Below are 24,628 nucleotides of genomic sequence, written 5' to 3'. Positions count from 1 at the left end.
AAAAACATAAGTGTTGGTCTACATGGATTTAAATTTTATGAAATGTCACAGAACTGACACTGAAGTTGAAACACTGTAGAGGACAACAAGAATATACAGTACATCAAAAATATACAGAATAAACTGATGATAGTACTCTTTCAATGTATCTGCAGAAATGGAGAAAATTATGCTAAAACAAATGAATCATTCTTAAAATATAGACATTTATCTCCCCTGTCCTTACTTTACACTAAATCAGACTAACATAGTTATTCCTCTAAAACATGCTTTTTCTTGTACCTTTTCCTGCTGTCTATGTATAGATTTTAAAAACGGGCCTTTAAACTATAAGAAGGGAAATGATCTTTGAAGCAAACTTATTTGCAGACAGAATGATAGAGAATTATATGTTCAGCCATTACTTTTGTTTCTTCTTGCTTCTGAAGAATTTCTCGAAGTTCCTTTTGATCTTTTGTGAGCTGTTTTTGCCTTACTGACAGATCTTCTTTGAGTGCTCTAATTTCTTGCCTCTTCTGTGAGGCTTCTTTACGGAGTTCTTCACAACTTTCTCTCAACACCTTAATTTTTTTCTCATACTCCTTAAAAAACAAAAACAAAGTTGTGCTGAGGAAAAGGTGAACTGCAATTGCTTCCATGGTCATCTAGCAAGAATGATAGAAGCATTCTTTCATTATTTCATATTTGTCCTTTAGCGCTTCTGGTTGACTGGCTTCCTGATAAAATATCCATTCTCACAGTATATTTGTTCTGAAGCAATCCCTTGTCAGGAACATTAACAACAGCAGAGGAACAAAATGAAATGCTATTAGCAGGATTCCACCAATGAGCTTTCAATATGATATAATTGAAAGGAAGCAAACTGTAACCCTCCAGAATTTTCTGAACTCCACCAATTGAGTCTAATGTGGCATTGAATCTAATGTGCACCTCAATTTTTAAAATCCTGAAACCAAAAAGAGTATTTGCTGCTAAATGTAATACGCAGCAGCAAAAGGTGCACTCTTTGTAATATGCCCATTACAGTTGCTGCCTGCTTACAATTCCTTCTTTAAAAACAATTGTGTTATAAAACCAAAGCTTTCAGCAATGGGAAATAAACCTTGGGGTGCATCTATGCTGCAGAATTAATCCACTTTAACTGCCTTGGTTCAGTGCTAAAGGGTCAAGAGGCTGTAGGCTTACAAGGCCTTGAGCCTTCTCTGCCAAAGAGTGTCGATGTCTCATCAAACTACAAATCCCGGGATTACATAGCATTGAACTATGACAATTAAATTACAGGTAACATCCCTCAAATAGAAGATCCTGAAGCAGCATCCCTTATTGCTTTTGGTTCAGTGCTAAGATTGCCTTATTAAGCGAATCTAATACGCACCCTGATTTTGGCAATGTAATTTGGCTAAAAAAATATGAGCATTAGATTTGAGTAAATACAGTATCTGGCTGGCTGATGGGGAGTAAAAGATAACCCCTCCTTTTTTTACTACTATTAATAGAAGTAGGTTGTTTAGGACAGCTGTTTCCAAACTTTTTCGGCCATGGGACCCTTCAGAAGCCTTATTTTTCCTCAAAACCCTAATTTTGTCCCCTAGCATTCTGAACTCACAAAGTTCTTACTTCTTTCATCAACTCCTATCACCTGGATATTTGGTATAATGGAGGTTTGGAAATAAAAAGATTCAAATTTTGTTTTTAAAGCAGAGGTACATTGAATTTCAATAAAATCTTCACACTCTGTCATGAACTTTCAAAGACTTTTAAAAAAAGGGATTTTGAAGATTTTTTTGCAGCCCTCCCTATGATGCTTTTATTAGGGTTCTGCAGAACACCATTTACAAACAGCTGGCTTAGATTATACAGGGTAGGACATGTGGCACGTACATAAAACTTGGGACAACACTCCAGTTTTGCCCCCTTTACAGCTTCTGCCTGAAGCAGCTGCTTAAAGATGAGTCTGGCCCTAATGACGATCAAGAATGAAAAGACCTGGAAACTAAAAGCATCCTAATAGATACCAGTCACCCATACCTGTTGCAAGATAAGACGGGCATTGAGAGTGATTCAAGAAGCTGAGAACCATTGTGATGCAAAGGCTCCAGTTACACTTAACTATCACATTTTCTTTTGACACTAGAAGAATGGAACTGTAGACAAATTGCACACTTGGCTTGATATGCTAGATCAGAAAAATGTGAAACTATGTAGCCTATTTTAACTATTAAAATCTTCAATTCTTAGCACTGAAAAAATATATGAAAACAAAGAAAAGTGCTGCAACCTACCATCAGGCTGCTTCACGTGATCTTTTTTCCATCAGGGAGATGGAAATTTGCAAAGTGCAGTGAAACTGTACAAGTCATGACTCTTAACATGGTGCGAGAATGTTTCTTCCTATTTCTTTCCACAACCAACCAGCTCCAAAAAGATTTTTCAGGTCATATAAACAAATTACTTACAGAAGCTTTGGGGATTCTTTTATACTCCTTTTCAATAATGCTTTTATCTTCTCGTAAACTAGAGAAAAACAAATAGGATAAATATACAGGATTCACCTCATGATGTCAATAACATACTAACGGTCATGTAATTGGAAGCAAACATAAGTTTTCATACTTAAACAGCCAACTAAAAAAGAGGAAAAGATGGAAATGAAACTGGGTTGCTGTGAGTCTTTCGGGCTGTATGGCCATGTTCCAGAAGCATTATCTACTGACGTTTGCCCACATCTGTGGCAGGCATCTTCTGAGCTTGTGAGGTGTATTGGAAACTAGGCTAGTGAGGTTTATATATCTGTGGAAGGTCCAGGGTGGGAGAAAGAACTCTAGTCTGCTGGAGGAACTGTGAATGTTGCAATTAATCACTTGATTAACATTTAATGGCCTTGCAGCTTCAAGGCTGATTCTTGCCTGGGGGAATCCTTAGCTGGCCCTGATTGTTTCTGAGTGAAACTGTTTATTTTATTAACATAAATTATTTGGCATAATTTTGATCCACATTCACTATATCAATGGTTCTCAACCTGTGGGTCCCCAGGTGTTTTGGCCTACAACTCCCAGAAATCCCAGTCAGTTTACCAGTGTTAGGATTTCTGGGAGTTGAAGAAGCCTTGTCTGCAGAACAAGCCCTATGAGGAGCAGCTTAAAGAGCTGGGCATGTTTAGCCTGCAGAAGAGAAGGCTGAGAGGAGACATGATAGTCATGTACAAATATGTGAGGGGAAGTCATAGGGAGGAGGGAGCAAGCTTGTTTTCTGCTGCCCTGCAGACTAGGACACGGAACAATGGCTTCAAACTACAGGAAAGGAGATTCCACCTGAACATCAGGAAGAACTTCCTCACTGTGAGAGCTGTTTGACAGTGGAACTCTCTCCCCCGGGCCGTGGTGGAGGCTCCTTCTTTGGAGGCTTTTAAGCAGAAGCTGGATGGCCATCTGTCGGGGGTGCTTTGAATGCGATTTCCTGCTTCTTAGCAGGGGGTTGGACTGGATGGCCCACGAGGTCTCTTCCAACTCTACTATTCTATGATTCTATGATTCTAAGACCAAAACATCTGGGGACGCATAGGTTGAGAACTACTGCATTATATCCTTGCCCTTAATGATCCCTACACAATATCACACTGTAATGCCAGTGTTTCTCAACCTGTGGGTCCCCAGATGTTTTGGCCTTCAACTCCTAGAAATATTAACAACTGGTAAACTGGCTGGGATTTCTGGGAGTTGTAGGCCAAACCATCTGGGGACTCACAGGTTGAGAACCCCTGCTCTAATCAGTAGTTCCCAACGTTTAGGCCTCCAGATGTTTTGGACTTCAGCTCCCATAGTTCCTAACAGCTGGTAAGCTGGCTGGGATTTCTGGGAGTTGAAGTCCAAAACACCTGGAGGCCCAAAGGTTGGAGACCACTGTATTAAGAGTTTGGAAGCAAATCCAGCCCTAATCTGTTAATCCCTTGTTTAAAACCACTGAAATACTGAAAATTTGGTTCTCAGGCCGTCTTGCAAACAGTACTAAATAGTGCCTGAAGCATAAAAACATGAAATAAATTAAGAATTACGCATTCATAAAACATAAATAAGATACAGTCCAATGTTAGGACACAATCATCCAAAAAAGGAAGGTCTAAGGCCGATCCAAAGTCAATGGCATTTTTGTCATCAGTGTAGATGGGGGTTTCAGTCTCAAAGGTGCTACAAGAGCACTTAAACTCTTCCATGCAACCTCCAGCAAGGCAGAGGTTCAGACTCCAGCCTGGAATGGCATATTCTGTAATGCAAAAATTAAATACCAACCCAAATATTACCTACCTGTTTAGTTTGTACTGAATTTCATACTCTCTTTCTTGAATGGCCTTGTATTCATTAATGTATCTTAGATACTGTTGTCTCAGTCTGGATAACTCTGATGTTGATCCCTCTGGAAATTGATCAGCTTTTTCTAGTTCTTGTTCCTGCAGCTCTATTTCGACAGTGAAACGTTTAGCGTCCTGTAATAGTTTAATTTCTGATTCCTGCAAACTGGAATTTTAAAAAATGCTGGAAATCACTCGACATATACTAACATACAGACAAATGTATGTGTGTAGAAAGCACAAAACAGTCTAACAAAGATTTTATTACAAATCATAATTAGCATTTCATATATTTACAACACAATATACAGGCAGTCCCCAGGTTATGAACAAGATAGATTCTGTAGGTTTCTTCTTAAATTGAATTTGTATGTAAGTCGGAACAGGTACAGTTTTTAAGTGTAACTCCAGCCTATTTATATCTATATAAGCTTTGGATAGTATAGGGAAGGGTCAACACCCCTGTGGCATTTGTTTTGCTATCTGTGCCACCTCACTTTCTGTCCTTATGAGAATTGGATTTTGAACATAGAATCATAGAATCACAGAGTTGGAAGAAACCTCATGGGCCATCCAGTCCAACCCCCTGTCAAGAAGAAGGAAAACTGCATTCAAAGCACCCCTGACAGATGGCCATTCAGCCTTTGCTTAAAAGTCTCCAAAGAAGGTGCCTCCACCACACTCCGGGGCAGAGAGTTCCACTGCTAAACAGTTCTCACAGTCAGGAAGTTCTTCCTATTGTTCAAGTGGAATCTCCTTTCTTATAGTTGCAAAAAGTTTTGAAACAGTCAAAAGTTTCTGACTGAGCCCATCAATACAAATCTGTTGACAACAAGACACCTTTTCCCCATGATAATAACTTTTTCAAGAGTGAACTTTCTTTCCTAGGGAAAGATTTCTCTCACTTCCTGTTGTTTCACCTCCATTCTTAGCAATGAATCATTTGTAAGTCCGATGTTTGTAACTCAGGGACAGCCTGTATATATAAGTTCAAAACAAAAGTAGCCAACTGCAAAGGGCATAAAACATCTTTCATCTTATTCTTCCCCCTCTCCCCAGGTATATTACATTCCTCTATCAATTAGCAAAGAAACTTCTGGACATTTTTTTTTGTTTTGGATGGGTTTTTGGGAATGCTCCACTACTCTAGTTGTAGTTTTAAATCAATTTTGAGTTATCCCCCATGCTATTCGAAAGATGAGGGAACAGAAGTCCTGGGGAATACAAAATCCTCCAAGACCACATGTGCTCTGTGGGCCACTTTGCCCTTGACGAGAACCATAATTAAGGTGTGAGATGATAGAAAATAGAAAAGAGGAGAAAAAATGTTGTTAATCATTTCAGAGGGCTATTTACTTCCTTTCACTTAAAGAGGACAATAAAGGAATCTTAAGTGTCTGGATAATGTTTGTTTTGAAGTATAAAAAACAGCATTTTTATACTGAGATTGTTCAAACTTTAATGCATTTAAATATGGTTGAGGGAGAGCTTTATCTATTCTGCTGCCTTTTAATGCGGTGGAGGATTTCATCTTGATTCTAAAAATAAGACAAAATGTAGTGTTCTGGTAAAAATGTCCTTCATAATATGGAAAAGTTTAGTAATTAGACTGATGGTGTTTCTATGAAAATTTAATAAAGACTAAGAACTGTTTGATTTTACACTCAATATAATTCTTTCCCAGAAGAATTGAAATATAACACTGTAGAAATCTGAACAGTTGCAAAAATAGAGATATACAAATAAATAACTTGTTTTCCTAAGTTATTTAAATGTAACAGCAAATACCTGATTCCCATTAGAAACCACTTATCTATATTATTTCCCCACAAATCGTTGTCCTATCTTTTCACTGGAACAATCGATCTCCATATAGTACAAAGACATATTTCACTGTCAACCATGAATTCAGCAGAAACACATAATCAATCTTTTAAGCAGATTTTGGAACATCGGTATTTACTTTACACATCAAGGATTAAAACTTACTTTATTAGAGTCTCATGCAGGAAGGCATATTTTGCTTTCAGTTCAGACACTCTGGTCCCAGGTATCCCACCAGCATAAAACAACTACAAAATAACAACAAAAGACAAGTGTGAACATTGTTATGATTTATAAGAACTTTCATGGAACTTGGCAATAACCTTGATAAATCACAAGCCTGGGATGACTTATTTCACAATTTGTAACATAAAGATTTAAGAAATACTGGAATACCAAGAAAAGTCCTTAATATTTTCCAAGTTGAGCAAACATTGCCTTTATTATCAACAGGCTTTCAGAATGTAATGAACATATACCCATGCTTTTATAAATATCAAAATATTTTAACAAATAATCCAATGTTGACATTAAAATTTTCAAAAATTAAAGACTATCTACCAGTTCCCCTGTGATTATAAAGACTAGCAGGGAACCTGTTCTCTTAATTTTCAGATTTATTACCATATTCTCTGTTTACAGTCTACATTTGTGGGTTCGATTATTCACAGATTTGATTAATACGTTATACCAATCTCTAAATTCTCCAGTGTGAATCTAGGCTCATATTCAGCTGGAGGTTGGCGACAGTTGCACTGAAGGTCCTACAGATCCCTAGAGAGAATATTTTTGCCTGCATCTGTAGGTTTTCCAGTGCAATTTTAAAAGTTGTACTGGAGAACCTAAGGATCCCTAGAGAGGTGTTCTCCCAGGCCAAAAAATAGGTTTTTTTTTCAGAACAAAGAAACAAAAAATCACCCCTCACCCCAAAAGTGGAGGGCCTACTGTAGAACTGTGATTATAAAATCGCCAACAATATGTCTCACATCCCATGAAATTATTTATGATTGTGTAAATGTGACGGTAGAGAGAGAGAGAGAAAAAAGTGGTAGGCTTCATATATATATATATATATATATATATATATATATATATATATATAGGACCGCCTCCAGTGGACACAGCTAGATGTATGCCTTTGGCAACAACAAGTTAGTACTGGTAAACAAAATAGCATTTGACATTTCAATCAATAGGATTGGAACTAATGTTGGAGAGTGGTCCCTGGTTAAAGTTGTCTCCGGTCAAGTGTTCCCTGGTCAAAGCGGGCTCTGGTCAAGTGGGCCCTGGTCAAAAAAAGGTTGGGAACTACTGCTCTAGATATTCCTAAAGAGACCATATTATTCAAATCCATAAATAAAATCTTCAAATTAACCCCACAGATGTGGAGGGCCAATTATTCATGGGAATGAGAAATATGACAATGATCCATTCCTGCTTCAGTATAAAATCCAGGACAGTGGCCTTTGCTCAAGAATTGAAAGCTCTGCAATCCGAAAGTTTGAAACAGCACACATTGCAACACTGCCACCAGGGACATGTTGCCAATGCAGGATGGAGTCCCCCATGCTGGTTACATGCCATTTTCCAGAATACATACCATCTGACTATGTTGTAAATCTGACTCATGATGTTGTTTTGCTCTTAGAACACAGGACCAAAGTGTGCTTTCCTTTAATTGAGTATTGTACTCTTCACTGATTGCAGTAGAAGTGGGGTTTGGTAGAAGTACTGATTAGAACACTGTACTGAAGTGTCTCAAACAACTTTTAGAAATGGAATGATAAAGAACTGGTGAAAGGTAAAAACTAATCTTAGGCAAATGTTCCACAATTGCAAAAAGTGCCATGTATGAACCCATATCCTTCATTAGCTTGAACTCTTTTCTTCTCAAATGCGGTAATACCCAACTGTAGTAGTACTTCCTGATCTGGGGAACCTTGAAGAAGTTATTCTTCTGATGAAACAAGGCGACAGGAACCTGAATTTGAGACATATTATGTATATGGCATGCACACACACAGAATACACACAACCACAGTTTTCTAGATAAGACTGTTTTTATTTAGAGGTCAGCCTTACACAGGCAAATAACTTTTTACACTAAAAACAGACTTCTGTTCATGTTGATTATAAGGATCTACATAGCCTTCGCAGTGCTCAATAAGATTCTATTTGAGTAGTTGGATTTAATTTTTAAATGGCCACTCTTTGAATAATCATATGTGAAGTCACATACAGTAGAGTCTCACTTATCCAACATTCGCTTATCCAACGTTCTGGATTATCCAATGCATTTTTGTAGTCAATGTTTTCAATACATCATGATATTTTGGTGCTAAATTCGTAAATACAGTAATTACTACGTAGCATTGCTGCATACTGAACTACTTTTTCTGCCAAATTTGTTGTATAACATGATGTTTTGGTGCTAAATTTGTAAAATCATAACCTAATTTGATGTTTAATAGGCTTCTCCTTAATCTCTCCTTGTTATCCAACATATTCACTTATCCAATGTTCTGCCGGCCAGTTTATGTTGGATAAGTGAGACTCTACTGTATATGGAATTTCTCTGAGATTTGCAGAACTATCTCTTGGTGGACCTCAGCACTTGGTTCTTCCAGTTCATCTCAGGCTCCTTCCACATTGCCCCTATATCCCAGATTATCTGCTTATCCCAGGCTATCTGGCAGTGGAGACTCACATAATCCAATTTAAAGTAGATGACCTGAGATCAGATCCTGGGATATAGGGCAGTGTAGTAGGGGCTTCAGGTTTTTTTGTCTGCTGTTGTGTTAGAAATGTTCTGAAAGATTGGAAATTAAGTAGATTCCAAATTCCTTCATGTGCTTATAACTATGAAGTTTTTCTTTAGCAAAAAAAAATCAGCATAGTGCAAGATAGGACATAATGGAAACAGAAAAGTTCCACGTTGGCCTTGTTAACCATTCTGTACTTTGCTTGTAAATGCCAATAAAAGATTAAATGTTTTCTTAATGCTGAATCTGATATTCAGAAGGTAAGATGTAACACCATACGGTGTTGTTTTGCAATGGATTTTAAACCTATAAAGAGAGTTGTCATACTTTATCATTTGCATCAGTTGATCTTGATGGAAGTTGATGTTAAATGTTTTTGTCCACTAGGGTAATTTCTTTTTGGGGCCAAAATAGATTTTCTGTAACTAAAGGTGAAACGTTTAAATTTAAGTTGCCATTAAGGAAACTGCCTATTGTCCAAATGTATTGAAAGGGTTTGGATTTTTTAAAGCAATCTGAAATACATAAACATTATTCTCAAGTACATCCTTCCCAGAATAAAAAGCCTCAGTACAATAGCATTGATTTATTTCCTCAATTTCTTCTATTATTTGTTTACTGTTTTTCTCTCTGGAAGTTGACTATTCAATTATGCAAGAGGATTTCAAGATTTCCAGAGAGCATGCCTCCTTGTTAAATTGTTATTAAGGCCTTCAGATCTTGACTAATTAATGATATTGGCCTTCATGCAGAGGCTTATAGCAAAGAACCATGAGGGAAAGGCTACTCTACCATATATAGCTGTTTCCATGCCAGTGCCAGATGTTTCCAAGCCTAGTTGGGATATCCAGAGTATTAGGTTTTAAAGAGAAATACACACCGAAGATACAATATAAACTTGATTAATAGATAGAACTAGGCACAGAAAGAGATCTCTGGATACAACCATAAGGATAGACAGGAATGGTCTTACTGGAGATGGAGTTATTTGTGTATCTAAGAGGGCATAGTGTCATCACATAAACTACACATTTGAAAAAGAACAGAACTGTTATGTTACAGTTCTATACAACAACAACAAAACTTCTCGAAAAATAAACCCAAGGAGAGTAGTAATAGGTATTCCATGCTGGTGAAATAATATCTACACAATTTAATATTGAATATAGATAGATATCCCTCTCCCTGACCAAAATTAGTAAAAAGTCAAGTAAAAGCAGCACAATAAAATTATGCACGTCAAGGTAAAAGCAGTGGCTAAACTGGTGTCTTTCTCCTTCTGTGATAATGCCAGGTACTGGAGCCTGGGATCACAGAAAGAAGTTGAATAGTAGAAGATAAAGGAGAGTCACAGCACACTATACCATGAACTTCATTATCACAAGAAGTGTTGCTTACACACCAACACCAAACACATTGAGTTTCGTTTTTGATTTCTAAAGAAAAAGGCATATCACAAGTTCAAGTTTATATTTTTTTAAATTAAAACTTAAACATTTTCTAGATTTTTGTATTTTTAGAAATAATGCTGAAATGATGCTGAAGGACCACGCAAGTAGTGCTGAATCCCCCAGGGCTACCTACTTCATTCTGCTATTAATATCACAGCAGCTTGTTGCGATACAAGACACTCCCACTCTTTTCTGAAAACAGTGCAGGCAGCTTGATAACTCACTGGCAGCAACTAGCTGTCCTTTTTAAAAGTTGCTGAAGCCTTGCATACTTCCTCACTGGGCTCGCTTCTGCGAAAAGATGAAGCTCGTTTACATGATATTGCTCCAAGCAGCTCTGCTGCTTTGTCCAAATGGATCGGCTTTGACAGACGACAGCACAGAAAGCGTGGGAGAAGAAAAACCGACTGAGGCATGCCCTGTAAAGTTGAAAATCAGTGGGAAATGTGATGGAGAGGAATGCCCCTATCAGATCCACTTGCCTCCAATGACCCTCCAGCTACCCAAACAGTTTCGACTCATTGAAAAGACCCTTAAAGAAGTGCAGAGCCTTAAGGAAGTTGTAAACAAGATGAAGAAATCCTGCCAAGACTGCAAGCTGCAGGCAGACGACAACCAAGAAAGAGAGAGCAATGAATTCCTGCCACCTGCCACAGATGGTCCAACAGACCAGGGCAAAGTACAAGATAACAGAGTCAAGGAATTGCAGAGCAAGGTTTCCAAACTCTCAGCCAGTCTGAAGAATGCAAAGAACCAGATCCATTCCTTACAGGGTCGGCTGGAGCAGATAAACCTGATAAACATGAACAATGTGGAAAACTACGTTGATGACAGAATAGCCAATCTCACATTTGCTGTGAACACTTTGGGAGATAAATGCTCTTCTAACTGTCCAGCAACACAGCCAAATCCAGGTAAGTCAGCCTTTACTGTTTTACAAATACTGCATATACTGAAAGCATTCATACAGCACTCTTACATTACAGTTTACATACTATTTTGGAAGTAGGGAGTACTTGGATGCCATGGAGAATAACTGAAAAGAAGTGTGTAATGCAGTGACAGTGAGACAGACATGGGTGATCTCAGCTGAATGTTTTTAATGGATCTGAACTGGCATAATTTATCTTTAGTTATGGTTTTTATTTCAATTCAGGACATCTTCGCCATCATTTTATTTATTCATAGATAATTGTTGCAGCAGATTGATGGGTACTTTCCATAAACAAACCTGGGAGGGGGGGGGGGCAACCTTCACTTCTCTTGTAGCCTTCATATGCGCTAAAATCAATGGCTGGAAAACTCACCACAGCATGTTTTCAGTGCTGTAAAGTGGAGGACACAAAGCATTCTCTTAACATATTTGATTATTTGAATTTATGAGACATGGATTACAAACTTGTGAGTTGAAGCAGCTTTTCAGATATGTAGCTAGTAGAGGTGCACATCATCACCTGTGTTCACTTGCATCCACAGTTTTAATGCACAACTATTTTTCTGATAGACTAGAACATATCTTTTGGATGGGATGAGGAATCTGTAATCCTCTAGATCAGTGGTTCTCAACCTGTGGGTCCCCAGATGTTTTGGCCTTCAACTCCCAGAAATCCTAACAGCTGGGTAAACTGGCTGGGATTTCTGGGAGTTGTAGGCCAAAACACTTGGGGACCCACAGGTTGAGAACCACTGCTCTAGATGTCTCGAACTTCAGAGAGCACTGCCAATGATAAGAGGATGGCCAAAGTTTCCCAACCACCACTTTAGAGTTTGGCCCTTTGAAAGTGTACAAAATACAGAATATCTAAATTCTGTTTCATTTTTGCACAAGGGCAATCTGTGAGCTGTCGAATCACACTGAAGTCTGTGCCCCTCTATATACCTTTCTATATCAGCATTTTGGTTTTGATGGAAAACACTAAAGAAATAGCATCAGGAATAAGAGAATGGTGGTTAATCTGACAGTGCCTCTGTGTGTCTCTGTGTGTATGCATGGTTGTTAAACAGATTATAATGACATTGGGATATTTTAACAATATTTCATGTCTATTTTATCCCTATTGTGTTTACATTTTTTCAAGTAACTTTCTACATGGAACAGAATTATTGTCTCCATTTTATACTGGTATTTTTTAAAAACTGTACAAGCCATTTCAACAAAGATTTTAAACTAAGAAATTAAAAAAATATGCCTTGAGATATGATTTTGAATTAGCCAGGAAAATGTTAATAAATACCTTGTCACACTATATATATTTCAAGCTCCAGATAACAGAAAATAATTGTATTTTATAGCTGCACACCTGGAAATCTAAACAGCCTAATTAATGTCCTAATGGATGGCACATGACCTAACAGAATGGAATCTTGGCAAGATTTCATTCATAGACAATGCCAAATGAAATATTAGTTTGGCTATTATTTCTCTCAAACTAAGTACAATATTTCAGGTATCATGAGAACAATTTTTATGTAAGTGATGGATCTTGCCAAGCAAATGCTAGGTTGTCATCTCACTCTACATCAGAATTTAGGGAGTAACCTTGGCTTATTGTTTATGAACAGTATCTACCAAAACACATTCAGTCACTTTCACTGCAGCCAAGGATGGCTAAACTTTGACCTCCTGTCTGCAGTTTGCCAAATCTGCATATTTCCCCCTCTGCCTTATTGTAATATCAAAATGCATGCCATCATAAGCTTTTCGGTGCTATACAACTATTATTCAAAATAGATTTCAGTAAAAAAATAGTTATTTCGTATTTCCCATTATTACAACACAGGAAAGCTGTCACCTAACTACAGATTACACAACAAGATTGCACAAACAGAAATGTTGATCATAACAGGATATTGTAAAGACTAGCAATATCTGGAGTTTAATCTGAAGAAAATCTGAAACAACAATGCAGCATTAGCACATATAGTACAAACTTGTATATAAGTCAATTTTGGGGGCAAAAAACTGACCCAAAAAACTTGGATTAACTTTCCCACAGGTCCATGCTGGAAATTGATGATGATGGCTTTAGCTTGATGAATTTTGTGCTCTCTGCCATTTTGGGCAGTTGGCGATAGCAGCAATTTTAAATAGGGGCTAACTGTATAAGCCTCGTGAGGCTTGGCGGGTTGTCTGCAAGCTCACAAGACCTATACAAAAACCCTATGGCCACGGCCATCCAGCTCAACTTCAATCTCCCAATATGGTATGGAACACAGAGCTTATACAGTGAGCCCTATTAAAAATCCATGGCAGTGTTATATTCCACTCCAGTATGGATTCCCCCACCACCACCACCACCACTGCTGCTGAACACAGCCTAGACTGAAAAAGGAGGTGGGGATTGCAAGAGAACTTTCTTTTTCTGGCAAGGAAAGGGTAATGGGATGGGAGTGCATACCAAGAGGGGCTTCTCGCCTCTGCCTCTTATCACCGCCTTCACATTGGATCCCCAATAGAGGCCGGTTGCTTTGTTTACTCTTCTCCTCCCATCTCCTTTTTCAGGCTGTAATCTCATTTTTCCTTATTGATATTCGTCCCCCTATCTGTATGAATGTTGACATCACCAATGCAATTTATATCCTCTCAAATTGTAAAAGCTCAAATAAACATATCTTCTCCTTTTCTTCAGTATTTCCTCCTTTCCTAAGTATTTTCCTCTATGCATTTTTAAAATGACATGTGGAAAATTGATATCTATATATATAAAAAAATGTAATGTCCGTTTGTGAGGACCTCATATCTCCCAAACTACTTCCCCAATTGCTACAAAATTTGGACACAATGTAGCATTCGAACTGGCGTGTGTTTTAAGGTATTCATGTACCTACTAGCACATACCTGTCACACCTGAGACAGGTAAAACCATGCCTCTTAGCAACAGCCAATCACCCTGCTTGAATGACACAATTGGCCATAGCCATGAATGAGTCTAGTTTTTAAATTTGAAATAGCAGCTATGGGTTATGGTATATAGAATGTAAGGATAATTTTCCTCCCAAGGCTGCGAGGAAATTTTTCTAAATTGAAATTGCCACCAAAAATTGTCCTGGGAAAGATTTTCATTTTGTGAATAAAAATATTACGGTAATTCTAAGGGCACTTGCAGATAGGGAATGAGAACATTGAGACCATGATATATATCTGTGTGTTTGTGCATGTGTATGTTTTGGGGAGGAACTGAAATAAAACCTTCAGCACCATAGTCTTGATTCCCACTATCATAGTGCCCACACTGCTCAATTTAGAGGTTTCTAAATCAGCTCTTGTGAATCACATTACCCACATGCATGATACATAAGGAAGAACCTGATCTTCTCAGAAGATATTGTGGTATAAACAGGTAAACTCATACTAAGAGTTTTAAAATAATTTGTTACATTCAGAACAAAAGCAAAAGCAATATGTATTTTATCTTGTTTTATTGTGGTAATTTGAGCTTGCCCCCATGTTAGCCGCCCTGAGTCCCTGTGGGGAGATGGAGGCGGGGTACAAAAATAAAGTTGTTACTACTACTATTATTATTATTGTTGTTGTTGTTGTTGTTGTTGTTGTTGTTGTTGTTGTTGTCAATATGGAAAGATTCTAGTAAAACCAATATGATATATGAAGATATTTTAAAGGGCAATCAGTGCATCTGAGTGTGAGTTGACTGCAACATAGACTGTCAGAAAAGAGCAATAAATAAAGCCACAATGTTCCCAGTTTACCATTGAACCCATTTACCACTGAACTTATGTCCTTATTATCACACTAGGAGGAACTACTAGACCATAAATGCTTTTCAGAGCATGTGGTTGGCTATTATAGCCTGATGCAAACATCTACATATTCACTATGCAAGGGCTGTTAACAGATGATTGACAAGCAAAATGTATAATTTCAGTTGCTAAATCAAATTTCTAGTCTAACTGCAACAGAACAAATACATAACACTTTATAGTTATTTGAAGGACCATATCTCATATGAACTTGTCAGACATTTATGATCAACTGGGGAAGGCCTTCTCTCTGTCCCACCTCCCGCTTTTACATGAGCTCTCTCGACTTTTACATGAGTGTATTGATAACTTTGAAGTGATACATTTATGTTGAAAATTGATACAGGTACCCAATGAAGCATATAGAAGGAACTTTTGTGCTCAACTCAGTCTCGTGTAGTAAAACAACCTTATTTCTGCCACAGAATCTTGGTGATAGCCAACAATTAAAAATTTTAAAATTTACTATGAAACTCAGCAGAACTCATTTATGTAGGATACAGTTTATTCTCTATTCTAAAACCAAAACAAAATCTAAGAATACGTCATTTGTAAAGCTTTCTAGATACTGTTATTACTAGGTATGGAGATAAAATGAGTTGAATCTTCAGGAAACACCTGGAAGAAGGTTTTTAAAAAATAAAGCATTACATTCCTGTCCAAATTCATTTCCACTACCACCACCCTCCAAAAACCTCAGGATATGTAATATCATTTCAACAGGAAACCACTTTCACGCTCACAAAGAACATGTTTCAGAGGGTCACTTGTATGTACAGTAACTGTGACAGTTACCAACAGGAAAAATATTCATCCTCTCTGTCTCCATAACAACAGGCAACAACCGTAATTTTAATTTAATCCTTTTCAAAATAAAAACATTCTGCTTTGGGTGAGATTATAGCAATTAATGTTGAATGACAAATTGAGTTGATGAATTTTAAGCACAGAATCAAATTACCAGTTTACATACTATTTTGCAATGCCAAAATCAAATGGATCACTCTGTTAAACCTCCACACAAACAAAAGTACTTTATATAGAAATCCCATATCAACAATTGGTGCAAATATCTAGCACATTTTTAAAAGATTGAACTCTTGAAGTGTTTTTTGTTCTTGTTATTTCATAAGATAAATTAGAGTGAGAATTGTAGTAACTTTATTGTCATCTCCTTCTTCTATCCAGTTATGCATCTTCTTCAAGGAGACTGTTCCAATTATTTTGCAGCAGGGAAACGGCATAATGGAATTTACAAAATCATTCCTGATCCCAGAAATGGGAGCTTTGATGTGTACTGTGACATGGAGTCAATGGGAGGCGGATGGACAGTAATCCAGATGCGTCAGGATGGCAGCGTTAACTTTAACAGAACATGGCAGGAATATAAGAATGGCTTTGGAAACCTCACCAGAGAATTCTGGCTTGGGAATGACAAAATTCACCTTCTGACCAAAAGCAAGGATATGCAGTTGAGGATTGAGCTTGAAGATTTTAATGGAATCAGAGAATACGCAAAATACGACCAGTTCTATGTAGCCAATGAGTATCTCAAATACCGTCTAAGCATTGGCAGCTTCAGCGGTACAGCTGGTGATGCCCTGCACTTTAACAAACATTACAACCACGATCAAAAGTTCTTCACCACTCCAGATAAAGACAATGACCGGTATCCATCTGGCAACTGTGGGGCATACTACAGCTCTGGATGGTGGTTTGACGCATGTTTGGCTGCCAACTTAAACGGCAAATATTATCATAAAAAATACAGAGGTGTTCGCAATGGGATTTTCTGGGGCACTTGGCCAGGAGCTTCTGATGATAATATAAATAGTTACCGAGTGCCTTTTAAAAAGGTTAAAATGATGATCAGACCCAAAAACTTTGCACCATGAATACATTTGAAAACCCACTACTGGCAATCTTTGCCTCAGTAGTTGGGTCACTGAGGTGTATTTTTTCATGTTTAAATTTTGTATGTTTAGGCACCAATTTCTACTTTTTAAAAAACAAAAAAGGCTAAAATCTCTGGTGACATATGCAAGGATAACTTCTGGTTACAAGCTACACACACACACACACACACACACACACACACACATGTATTTGTATTTGGACACTGTGGAAGAACATAAAGTGCGCTTCCTTCTACGGTGACTCTCCTCCCAAGTGGGTGCAGCAAAGAGAGCTCAAGGAGCACCTCTATCCTCTCAGGTACTGGCTGTTGGGTGTGCCCAGCCACAATCTCATTGCCCTCATACATCTGGGAAAGAAATTTTCTTTGACATTAACTGAATAAGAAAAACAACACAAATATTTTAATCTGCACTCTGATAAATGCTACTGAAGTAACATTTCTGATTACTCTTCTACTTCATATATGACATTAGTGTAATATTAAGCCTCTTAGAACCACTGATAAAACAAATTGACTGGAACTACGTTAAGTCAGATAAAACAGCTCTATCTGAAGTGAATGGAACATAATTGTCATGATTTATCTTGAATCTCATTGATTAAAATGGCAAAAAGGACAATTAATTCAGTCTGTGTCCAGGACAATATTTTTTAGATCACAGTAGAGAATGTATTCAACATGTGGAGATCTGAAATAAAAATATAATCATTCATCAGGGTTCCAGAGGAACCCCGAGGCTTTCAGACCTATGTTCCAATTATGTCAGCAACCCCTATATAAAGCTAAATTGTCATTACATGATCATAATGCTATACCATCCTACAAGCAAGGGTAGAGGCCATAGACAGACACAAAACCAACAGATAAACCCACCATAACTCTTCTGCTAATTACATTATAGATACCTATAGTTGGACTACACCGTGATAATGCTCCCACATTAGCACTGCATGGAGGGCAATAGTCAATCACTATGTGACACAAGATGGCACAAGTGCCAAAACTTCTTATTGGATACTTTTTCTATATGCAAATCACAAGTAGAATTTCATCCCCTGTGTCTTTTTGTTAGATAGCTCCATACCCCTGTGTGTAGGCCCTGAAGGATCCTCCTTACAAAAGGAATCACTTGCAACACAGTGAGCCAATATCAAAGCTAGCTGATATACAGACATAACTCACCACACACCCACCAGAATGTAGCTACTGACTGTGTACAGTGTTCCCTCACTATTTCGCGGTTCGCTTTTTGCGGCTTCACTGTTTCACAGTTTTGCAATAAACTCTAAAAGAATATTATAAATCATAAAAAACTACAATTTACAGCCTAAGGAAGGGAGGAAGGAGAAGCCGAAGGGAGAGAAAAGGAGCCCAAGCGGCAACGGGAGGAGAAGGAGGTGATTTATCAACACACGATTGGTTGATGAAGACTTAAAATAGTGTATAACTACTAAAATAATGTGTAAATATATAGCGTCCTACTTCACGGATTTTCACTTATTGCGGGTGGTCCTGGAACCTAATCCCCGTGATTTGTGAGGGAACATTGTATTGCATAAATGCTGTGGTATGTCAGTACAAACCAGGATCTCGGCCATTATTTGATACCTAGAGTCACTATCACTCTACACATTTATAGAACTATTGTTCAACTTTAACTGCAATTATAATATTCTATGGAATTCTAGGGTTTCTATTTTAGTGAGGTTCAAGAACTCTCCAGCTAAGAATTCTCAATGTCCCTCCCTAAACTATAAATCCCAGGATTCTATACAATGTTGCCTTGAAATTAAAGCACTATTACAATATAGTGCAGTTTTTCAAACTGTGCTCCTCCAGATGTTTTGGATTTTAGCTCCCACAATTCCTGAGAGCTGCTAAAATTTCCAAACAACCGTTGTGCCAAAGTAAAAAAAAAAAAAAGAGGATTTCACTTTTGCAAAGATACAACTATATTAGATTATCCTTAGGCTCCATCTGAGGTCTGAACAATAAATCATGAGTGCCTTAAAAGAATCCAATGTGTCAACTGCAAAGTTTGTTTTAAATCCTAAAGACCAGTTATTCCTATTTTGGAATTTCTACACTGCAGATAGTCATTACTTTTCATTCTCTAATAATAGTATTGAGCAGGCAACAGCAAAACAGCTACATAACATAGACCAGATTTCATTTGATTTTACTTATTTTAACATACTAAGATTTCGTAATGTTAACATATAAAAGAGCTTAAAGTATAGTACTGTTAGCTTTAATGGGAAAACCTATATGATGTCATACTTCAACCTCTTTCCGAGCTTCACAGAGTGCTAACTGAACTTACAATCCCAAAAATCCCATGTAAAGTAATTTTGATTTAAGTAGATTTATTTCTTCAGAAACAGTGTTTAAAAGTGAAGGGCCAATCTATATATATAAAAGAGTGATGGCATCACGGCGACTCACAAAACAACAAAAGTACAGGCCCCGCAACCTCGAAATTTGACAACACAACCCATCATCCATGCCTCCAGGTTGATACAACAAAAAGAAAAGAAAAACAAAGTCCTAATTAGAGGGAGAGCAATAATTTTTTTTATCCAATTGCTGCCAGTTTAGAGGGCTAATCTCTGCCCACTTCGTCTCCTAGCAACCAACTCCTAGCAAGCCAAGGGACAGCCAGGGTTCAGTTAGGGGACAGGCAGACTTAGGCTATCTAATTTGCACTGGATTATATAGCAGTCTAGACTCAAGGCCCTTCCACACAGCTATATAACCCATTTATAATCTTATATTATCTGCTTTGCACTGGATTATCTTGACTCCACACTGCCATATAATCCACTTCAGTGGGCATTTTATACAGCTGTGAAGAAGGGTCCTCATATAATCCAGTTCTAACCAGATAATATAAGATTATCAATAAACAGTAGACTCTCACTTATCCAACATAAACAGGCCGGCAGGATAAGTGAATATGTTGGATAATAAGAAGGGATTAAGGAAAAGCCTATTAAACATCAAATTAGGTAATCGTTATACAAATTAAGCACCAGAACATCATATTATACAACAAATTTGACAGAAAAAGTAGTTCCATGCGCAGTCATGCTATGTAGTAATTACAGTAGAGTCTCACTTATCCAACACTCACTTATCCAATGTTCTGTATTATCCAATGCATTTTTGTAGTCAATGTTTTCAATATATCGTGATATTTTGGTGCTAAATTCATAAATACAGTAGTTACTGCATAGCATTACTGCGTATTGAACTACTTTTTATGCCAAATTTGTTGTCTAACATGATATTTTGGTGCTTCATTTGTAAAATCATAACCTAATTTGATGTTTAATAGGCTTTTCCTTAATGCCTCCTTATTATCCAACATATTCGCTTATCCAATATTCTGCCAGCCCGTTTATGTTGGATAAGTGAGACTCTACTGTACTGTATTTACAAATTTACCACTAAAATATCACAATGAATTTAAAACACTGACTACAAAAATATTGATTATGAAAAGGCAGACTGCGTTGGATAATCCAGAACATTGTATAAGTGAATGTTGGATAAGTGAGATTCTACTTTAATATGAAATAATTACTGGGATAGAATAATGCAGAACAATATAATCTCTAAAACCAGGACAGTAAATAAACAGGGGAAATCCACACAGGAAACAATCAGGGCCAGCTAACACCTCCCAACAAAGTATTCCCATCATCAAAGTCTGGCAAATCCTCTGTTTTCTCAGGGCCACAGACAGTAGAAGCACATAAAATATTGCAAACAACACCACTCTGAAAACAAGGGAATTCCAAACAGGAAAGAATCAGGGCCAGCTAACACCTCCCAACAAAAAAATCACTCAGGGAGGAAACAGCCAGGCTTTAAAGCTGCAAGGCCCTTACATCCTAATCATTTTCCTAATTGCAGCATTCATACTTGCGTCCAACAGGAAAAAAAAAACCATTCAGAAATATTGTATATTCACAACCTTTAGGAAATAATATCCCCTGATGGCACAGTGTGTTAAAGCGCTGAGCTGCTGAACTTCTGGACCGAAAGGCCATAGGTTTGAATTGGGGGAGCGGAGAGAGCCCCCACTGTTAGCCCCAGCTTCTGCCAACCCAGAAGTTCAAAAACATGCAAATGTGAGTGCATCAATAGGTACTGCTCCGGCGGGAAGGTAACGCCGCTCCATGCAGTCATCCCACATGACCTTGGAGATGTCTACGGACAACGCCGGCTCTTCGGCTTAGAAATGGAGATGAGCACCAACCCCCAGAGTCAGACATGACTGGACTTAATGTCAGGGGAAAACCTTTACCCTTTACCTTAACTACCACCAATTCCTCAATACTTTATTTCCCATACCAACATATTTCGCCACAGCAACGCGTGGCCGGGCACAGCTAGTACCTGTATAAGTGTGTGTATATGTTTCTGGACTTTAAAAAAAACAGTTGTCAGCAGTAGGATGAACTTTTAGGAGAGGCTTATTTATATGCCATATAACTGCAAACAGAAACAAGAGAGAAAACATAATTCAACAAGTATATTTAAAGTACAAGATAACATTGAAATATTGTTTATATTTAGAATATTCATTCCATCTGGTTGCCAAATTGATGTATATGTATATATGTGTTATTCAAGATGCTTTAGTAGGTAGAATTATGCTTTGTCGGTCTATACAGCTTCACTATTTTTCTTCCATTTAAAAATTTAACTGGGAAAAGAAAAAATAATAAGAAAAATAATAAGAGATAATTTCTAACCTTTGTGTCAAAATGTGCCTTCATTTCATATATCACTGGCAATTGCGCTTGATGAAAAACATCCTTGTTTTATGGGTTGCTGTGAGTTTTCCGGCCTGTATGACCATGTTCCAGCAGCTTTCTCTCCCAACAGAACCTCTAAAGATGCCAGTCATAGATGCAGCTGTAACATCAGGAGAGAATGCTGCTGGAACATGGCCACACAGCCTAGAAAACGCACAGTAACCCAATGATTCCGGTCAATGAAAGCCTTGGATAATACACCAAAAGATTTTCTCCAAATATGATGGAGATAAATGGAACATGGGTACAACATATAGTACATAAAAACATTTGCATAATTTTTTTTCTCAGTGCAGAAATGTCTTACTTATAAAGCCTGGGATGTGACATTTGAAGGACGGTATGCTTCATATGATCCTGCATGTAAAGCCTTTTCCTAGATACCCTCTACTTTAGAATTGATATGAGGACAGGAAATATTTTAACCAGAGATTATAGAGGCACATTCATTAAGATGATCATATTACCAGATGATCATATTACTATAATTAGTAGGCCCAAATTAAAAATGTGTTACTCACTCTTTCAACAGTTGATTGGGATGGTTTTTATTGAGAAAATATTTTTAGTTTTACTGGCTACTGTTTTTGTTTTTCTTTTGTTTAATGCAATACAAAGCTGTGTAATTCTTATATGACAAGCAATGTTGATGAAAAGGAAGGGGACAAAATGTTTTAAATAAATAAAACAAATAAGAATAAATTGAATAGAGTGTACATTGATTTATGATTAAGACTCATACAACGATATGGAAAAACAGATATCAAAATTACCTACTAACTTAAGAAATCACCTTGAGCTCATCATTCTCTCTCAACAGCCATAATTATCTTCTTCAAGGGAGTGTGCAAAGGTAAACGAAAAAATAGATGTTACATTAGTGTGTGTAGGTCTCTGTATCACTTAAATGTTGTTCTTTTCAGCTCATTTCCTCTTTGTGAATCTTTAAAGCACATTTAAAACATGTTTGTTTGTTTGAAAGATCTAAATAAAGCAACTCTGAAAATGCCTACATACCTCCTAAAGTTTATAGCATTACAAAATAAAACATGCTGATTGAAAGTTAGCTTCCATATGGCTAAATCTCATACTTTTAGACAAAGTACTCTTAGTTTCTCATGTTGAATGTACATTTTAAATTACTGTATGCATCTTGCATTCACAGATCCTTTTTGTTCCTCAACTAGTTGGCACATTTTTCAGTATTTGTTCTGTAGTTGACGCTTTTAAAAGAAATGATTAATTTCAGTCTTCTTTCTCAGAATGACTTTCTTCCCTTGTTGGGAGTAAAATTTCACCACCACTATCTATATCATACATTTTACATCTGTAGTCTGTGGTCATTCAGAAGAAGACCTACAAGCCACTTTAAACATCTTTGTAGAAGCATACAAAAAGCTTGGCCTCTCATAGAACATCAAGAAAACCAAAGTGCTCTACCAGCAAGCACCAAACAATCCCTCTGAAATGCCAGAAATTCAGCTTAATGGTGTAACATTAGAATATGTTGACCAATTCAGTTACCTTGGCAGCCACCTCTCCACAAAAGTAAACATTGACACTGAAATACAACATTCCTAGAGATACCAAGATGCTTGTTTATAAAGCTATTGTCCTCCCTGCGAAATGTTCATTTACAAATGTCACTCTCAACTTCTGGAACAATTCTATCAGGGTTGCCTCTGAAAAATCCTGCAAATCTCTTGAGAAGGCAGGTGGACAAATGTCAGCCTTCTGGAGGAAGCAAAGCCCACCAACACTGAAGAAACGAACCTCCTCCATCAATTTCACAGTACTGGCCACTTTGTCCGAATGACTGATTACTGTCTCTCAAAACAGTTACTCCACTCTCAACTCAAGAATGGAAAACAGAATGTTAGTGAACAGCAAAAGAGCTTTAAAGATGGGCTTAAAGCTAACCTTAAAAACTGTAACAAAACAGTCAGCTGTTGCCAACAGTGCTATGGAATTTGAAGAGGCACAAAGGGAGGGTAAATGGGAAAAAGATGTCAAAAGGAAGGTGTGTCAAGCCATCCCTTCTCGGGATCACCTTCCACCTGGAAATCAATGTCCTCACTGTGAAAGAAAATGCAAATCAAGAATAGGTCTCTACAGTCCCCTACAGACCCACCATCAAGACCCTATGCTTGGAAGGCAATTATACTCAACCACAAGTGATAGCCTACAATGATGATATACATTTTAAAGAGGGGCTTGATGCCAGTTTAATTTTCTAGTGTTCCCAAATAAATGTTAAAAGCCATCCTCTTATGAGCCATATCACCACCAGAAGATGAGGTAGAAAGCAGGCCAACCCATCAACCCTGAGGACCCCTGCCATTAGGCTTCTCCACTTCTCAAACCGTTTCCATTCCAGCTAGTCATCAAGACTTATATTTTAACGCATACCCTTCCAGATGTTGTGCTCCAGCTCTAATTACTCCAGGCACATGTAGCCAATGTTCAGCAGATGCACACATGCATTATAGCACATCCCTGCTATAAATAAATTGGTTTTATTTATTCTTAATTATAGTTTATATTACATGACACAAAATATCATTTGTTTTTGAATTCTGATTTTGAAGTCTTTTGTTCTTTGAGGGCTTCTGCTCTCTGAAGTTCTTTGCTTAAATACATCAATGCTATGCAATCACAATAACATCAAAAGTGTCAATCAGTTTTTTAAAACATTGCAGCAAGTTGTACTTTGCAAACATCTGGAGAGGTCCTTCTGCAGGGAC

General features: G+C 37.5%; 2 protein-coding genes across 3 annotated transcripts in view; one reads left to right on the top strand and one right to left on the bottom strand.

The window, feature by feature from the left end:
- ccdc146 (coiled-coil domain containing 146) overlaps positions 1-24,628 on the bottom strand; it is a 72,579-nt gene that overhangs the window by 24,185 nt on the left and 23,766 nt on the right. For both annotated transcript variants that reach the window (XM_062983535.1, XM_062983536.1), the window contains exons 3-6: positions 6,335-6,417; positions 4,302-4,511; positions 2,457-2,514; positions 405-581 (exon numbers count right to left, since the gene is read on the bottom strand). In XM_062983535.1, the coding sequence (XP_062839605.1) occupies positions 405-581; positions 2,457-2,514; positions 4,302-4,511; positions 6,335-6,417 (528 nt within the window). The remainder of the gene's footprint in view (positions 1-404; positions 582-2,456; positions 2,515-4,301; positions 4,512-6,334; positions 6,418-24,628) is intronic.
- fgl2 (fibrinogen like 2) lies at positions 10,557-19,001 on the top strand. Its single transcript, XM_008111526.3, has 2 exons — positions 10,557-11,296; positions 16,329-19,001. The coding sequence occupies exons 1-2, from the start codon at positions 10,684-10,686 to the stop codon at positions 17,033-17,035; spliced, it is 1,320 nt and encodes a 439-aa protein (XP_008109733.1). The 5' UTR covers positions 10,557-10,683; the 3' UTR covers positions 17,036-19,001.

Source organism: Anolis carolinensis, chromosome 5, assembly GCF_035594765.1.
Source record: "Anolis carolinensis isolate JA03-04 chromosome 5, rAnoCar3.1.pri, whole genome shotgun sequence".
NCBI lineage: Eukaryota > Metazoa > Chordata > Lepidosauria > Squamata > Dactyloidae > Anolis > Anolis carolinensis.
The sequence above is the reverse complement of the archived record's forward strand: the minus strand, read 5'-3'. Positions and strand labels throughout refer to the sequence as shown.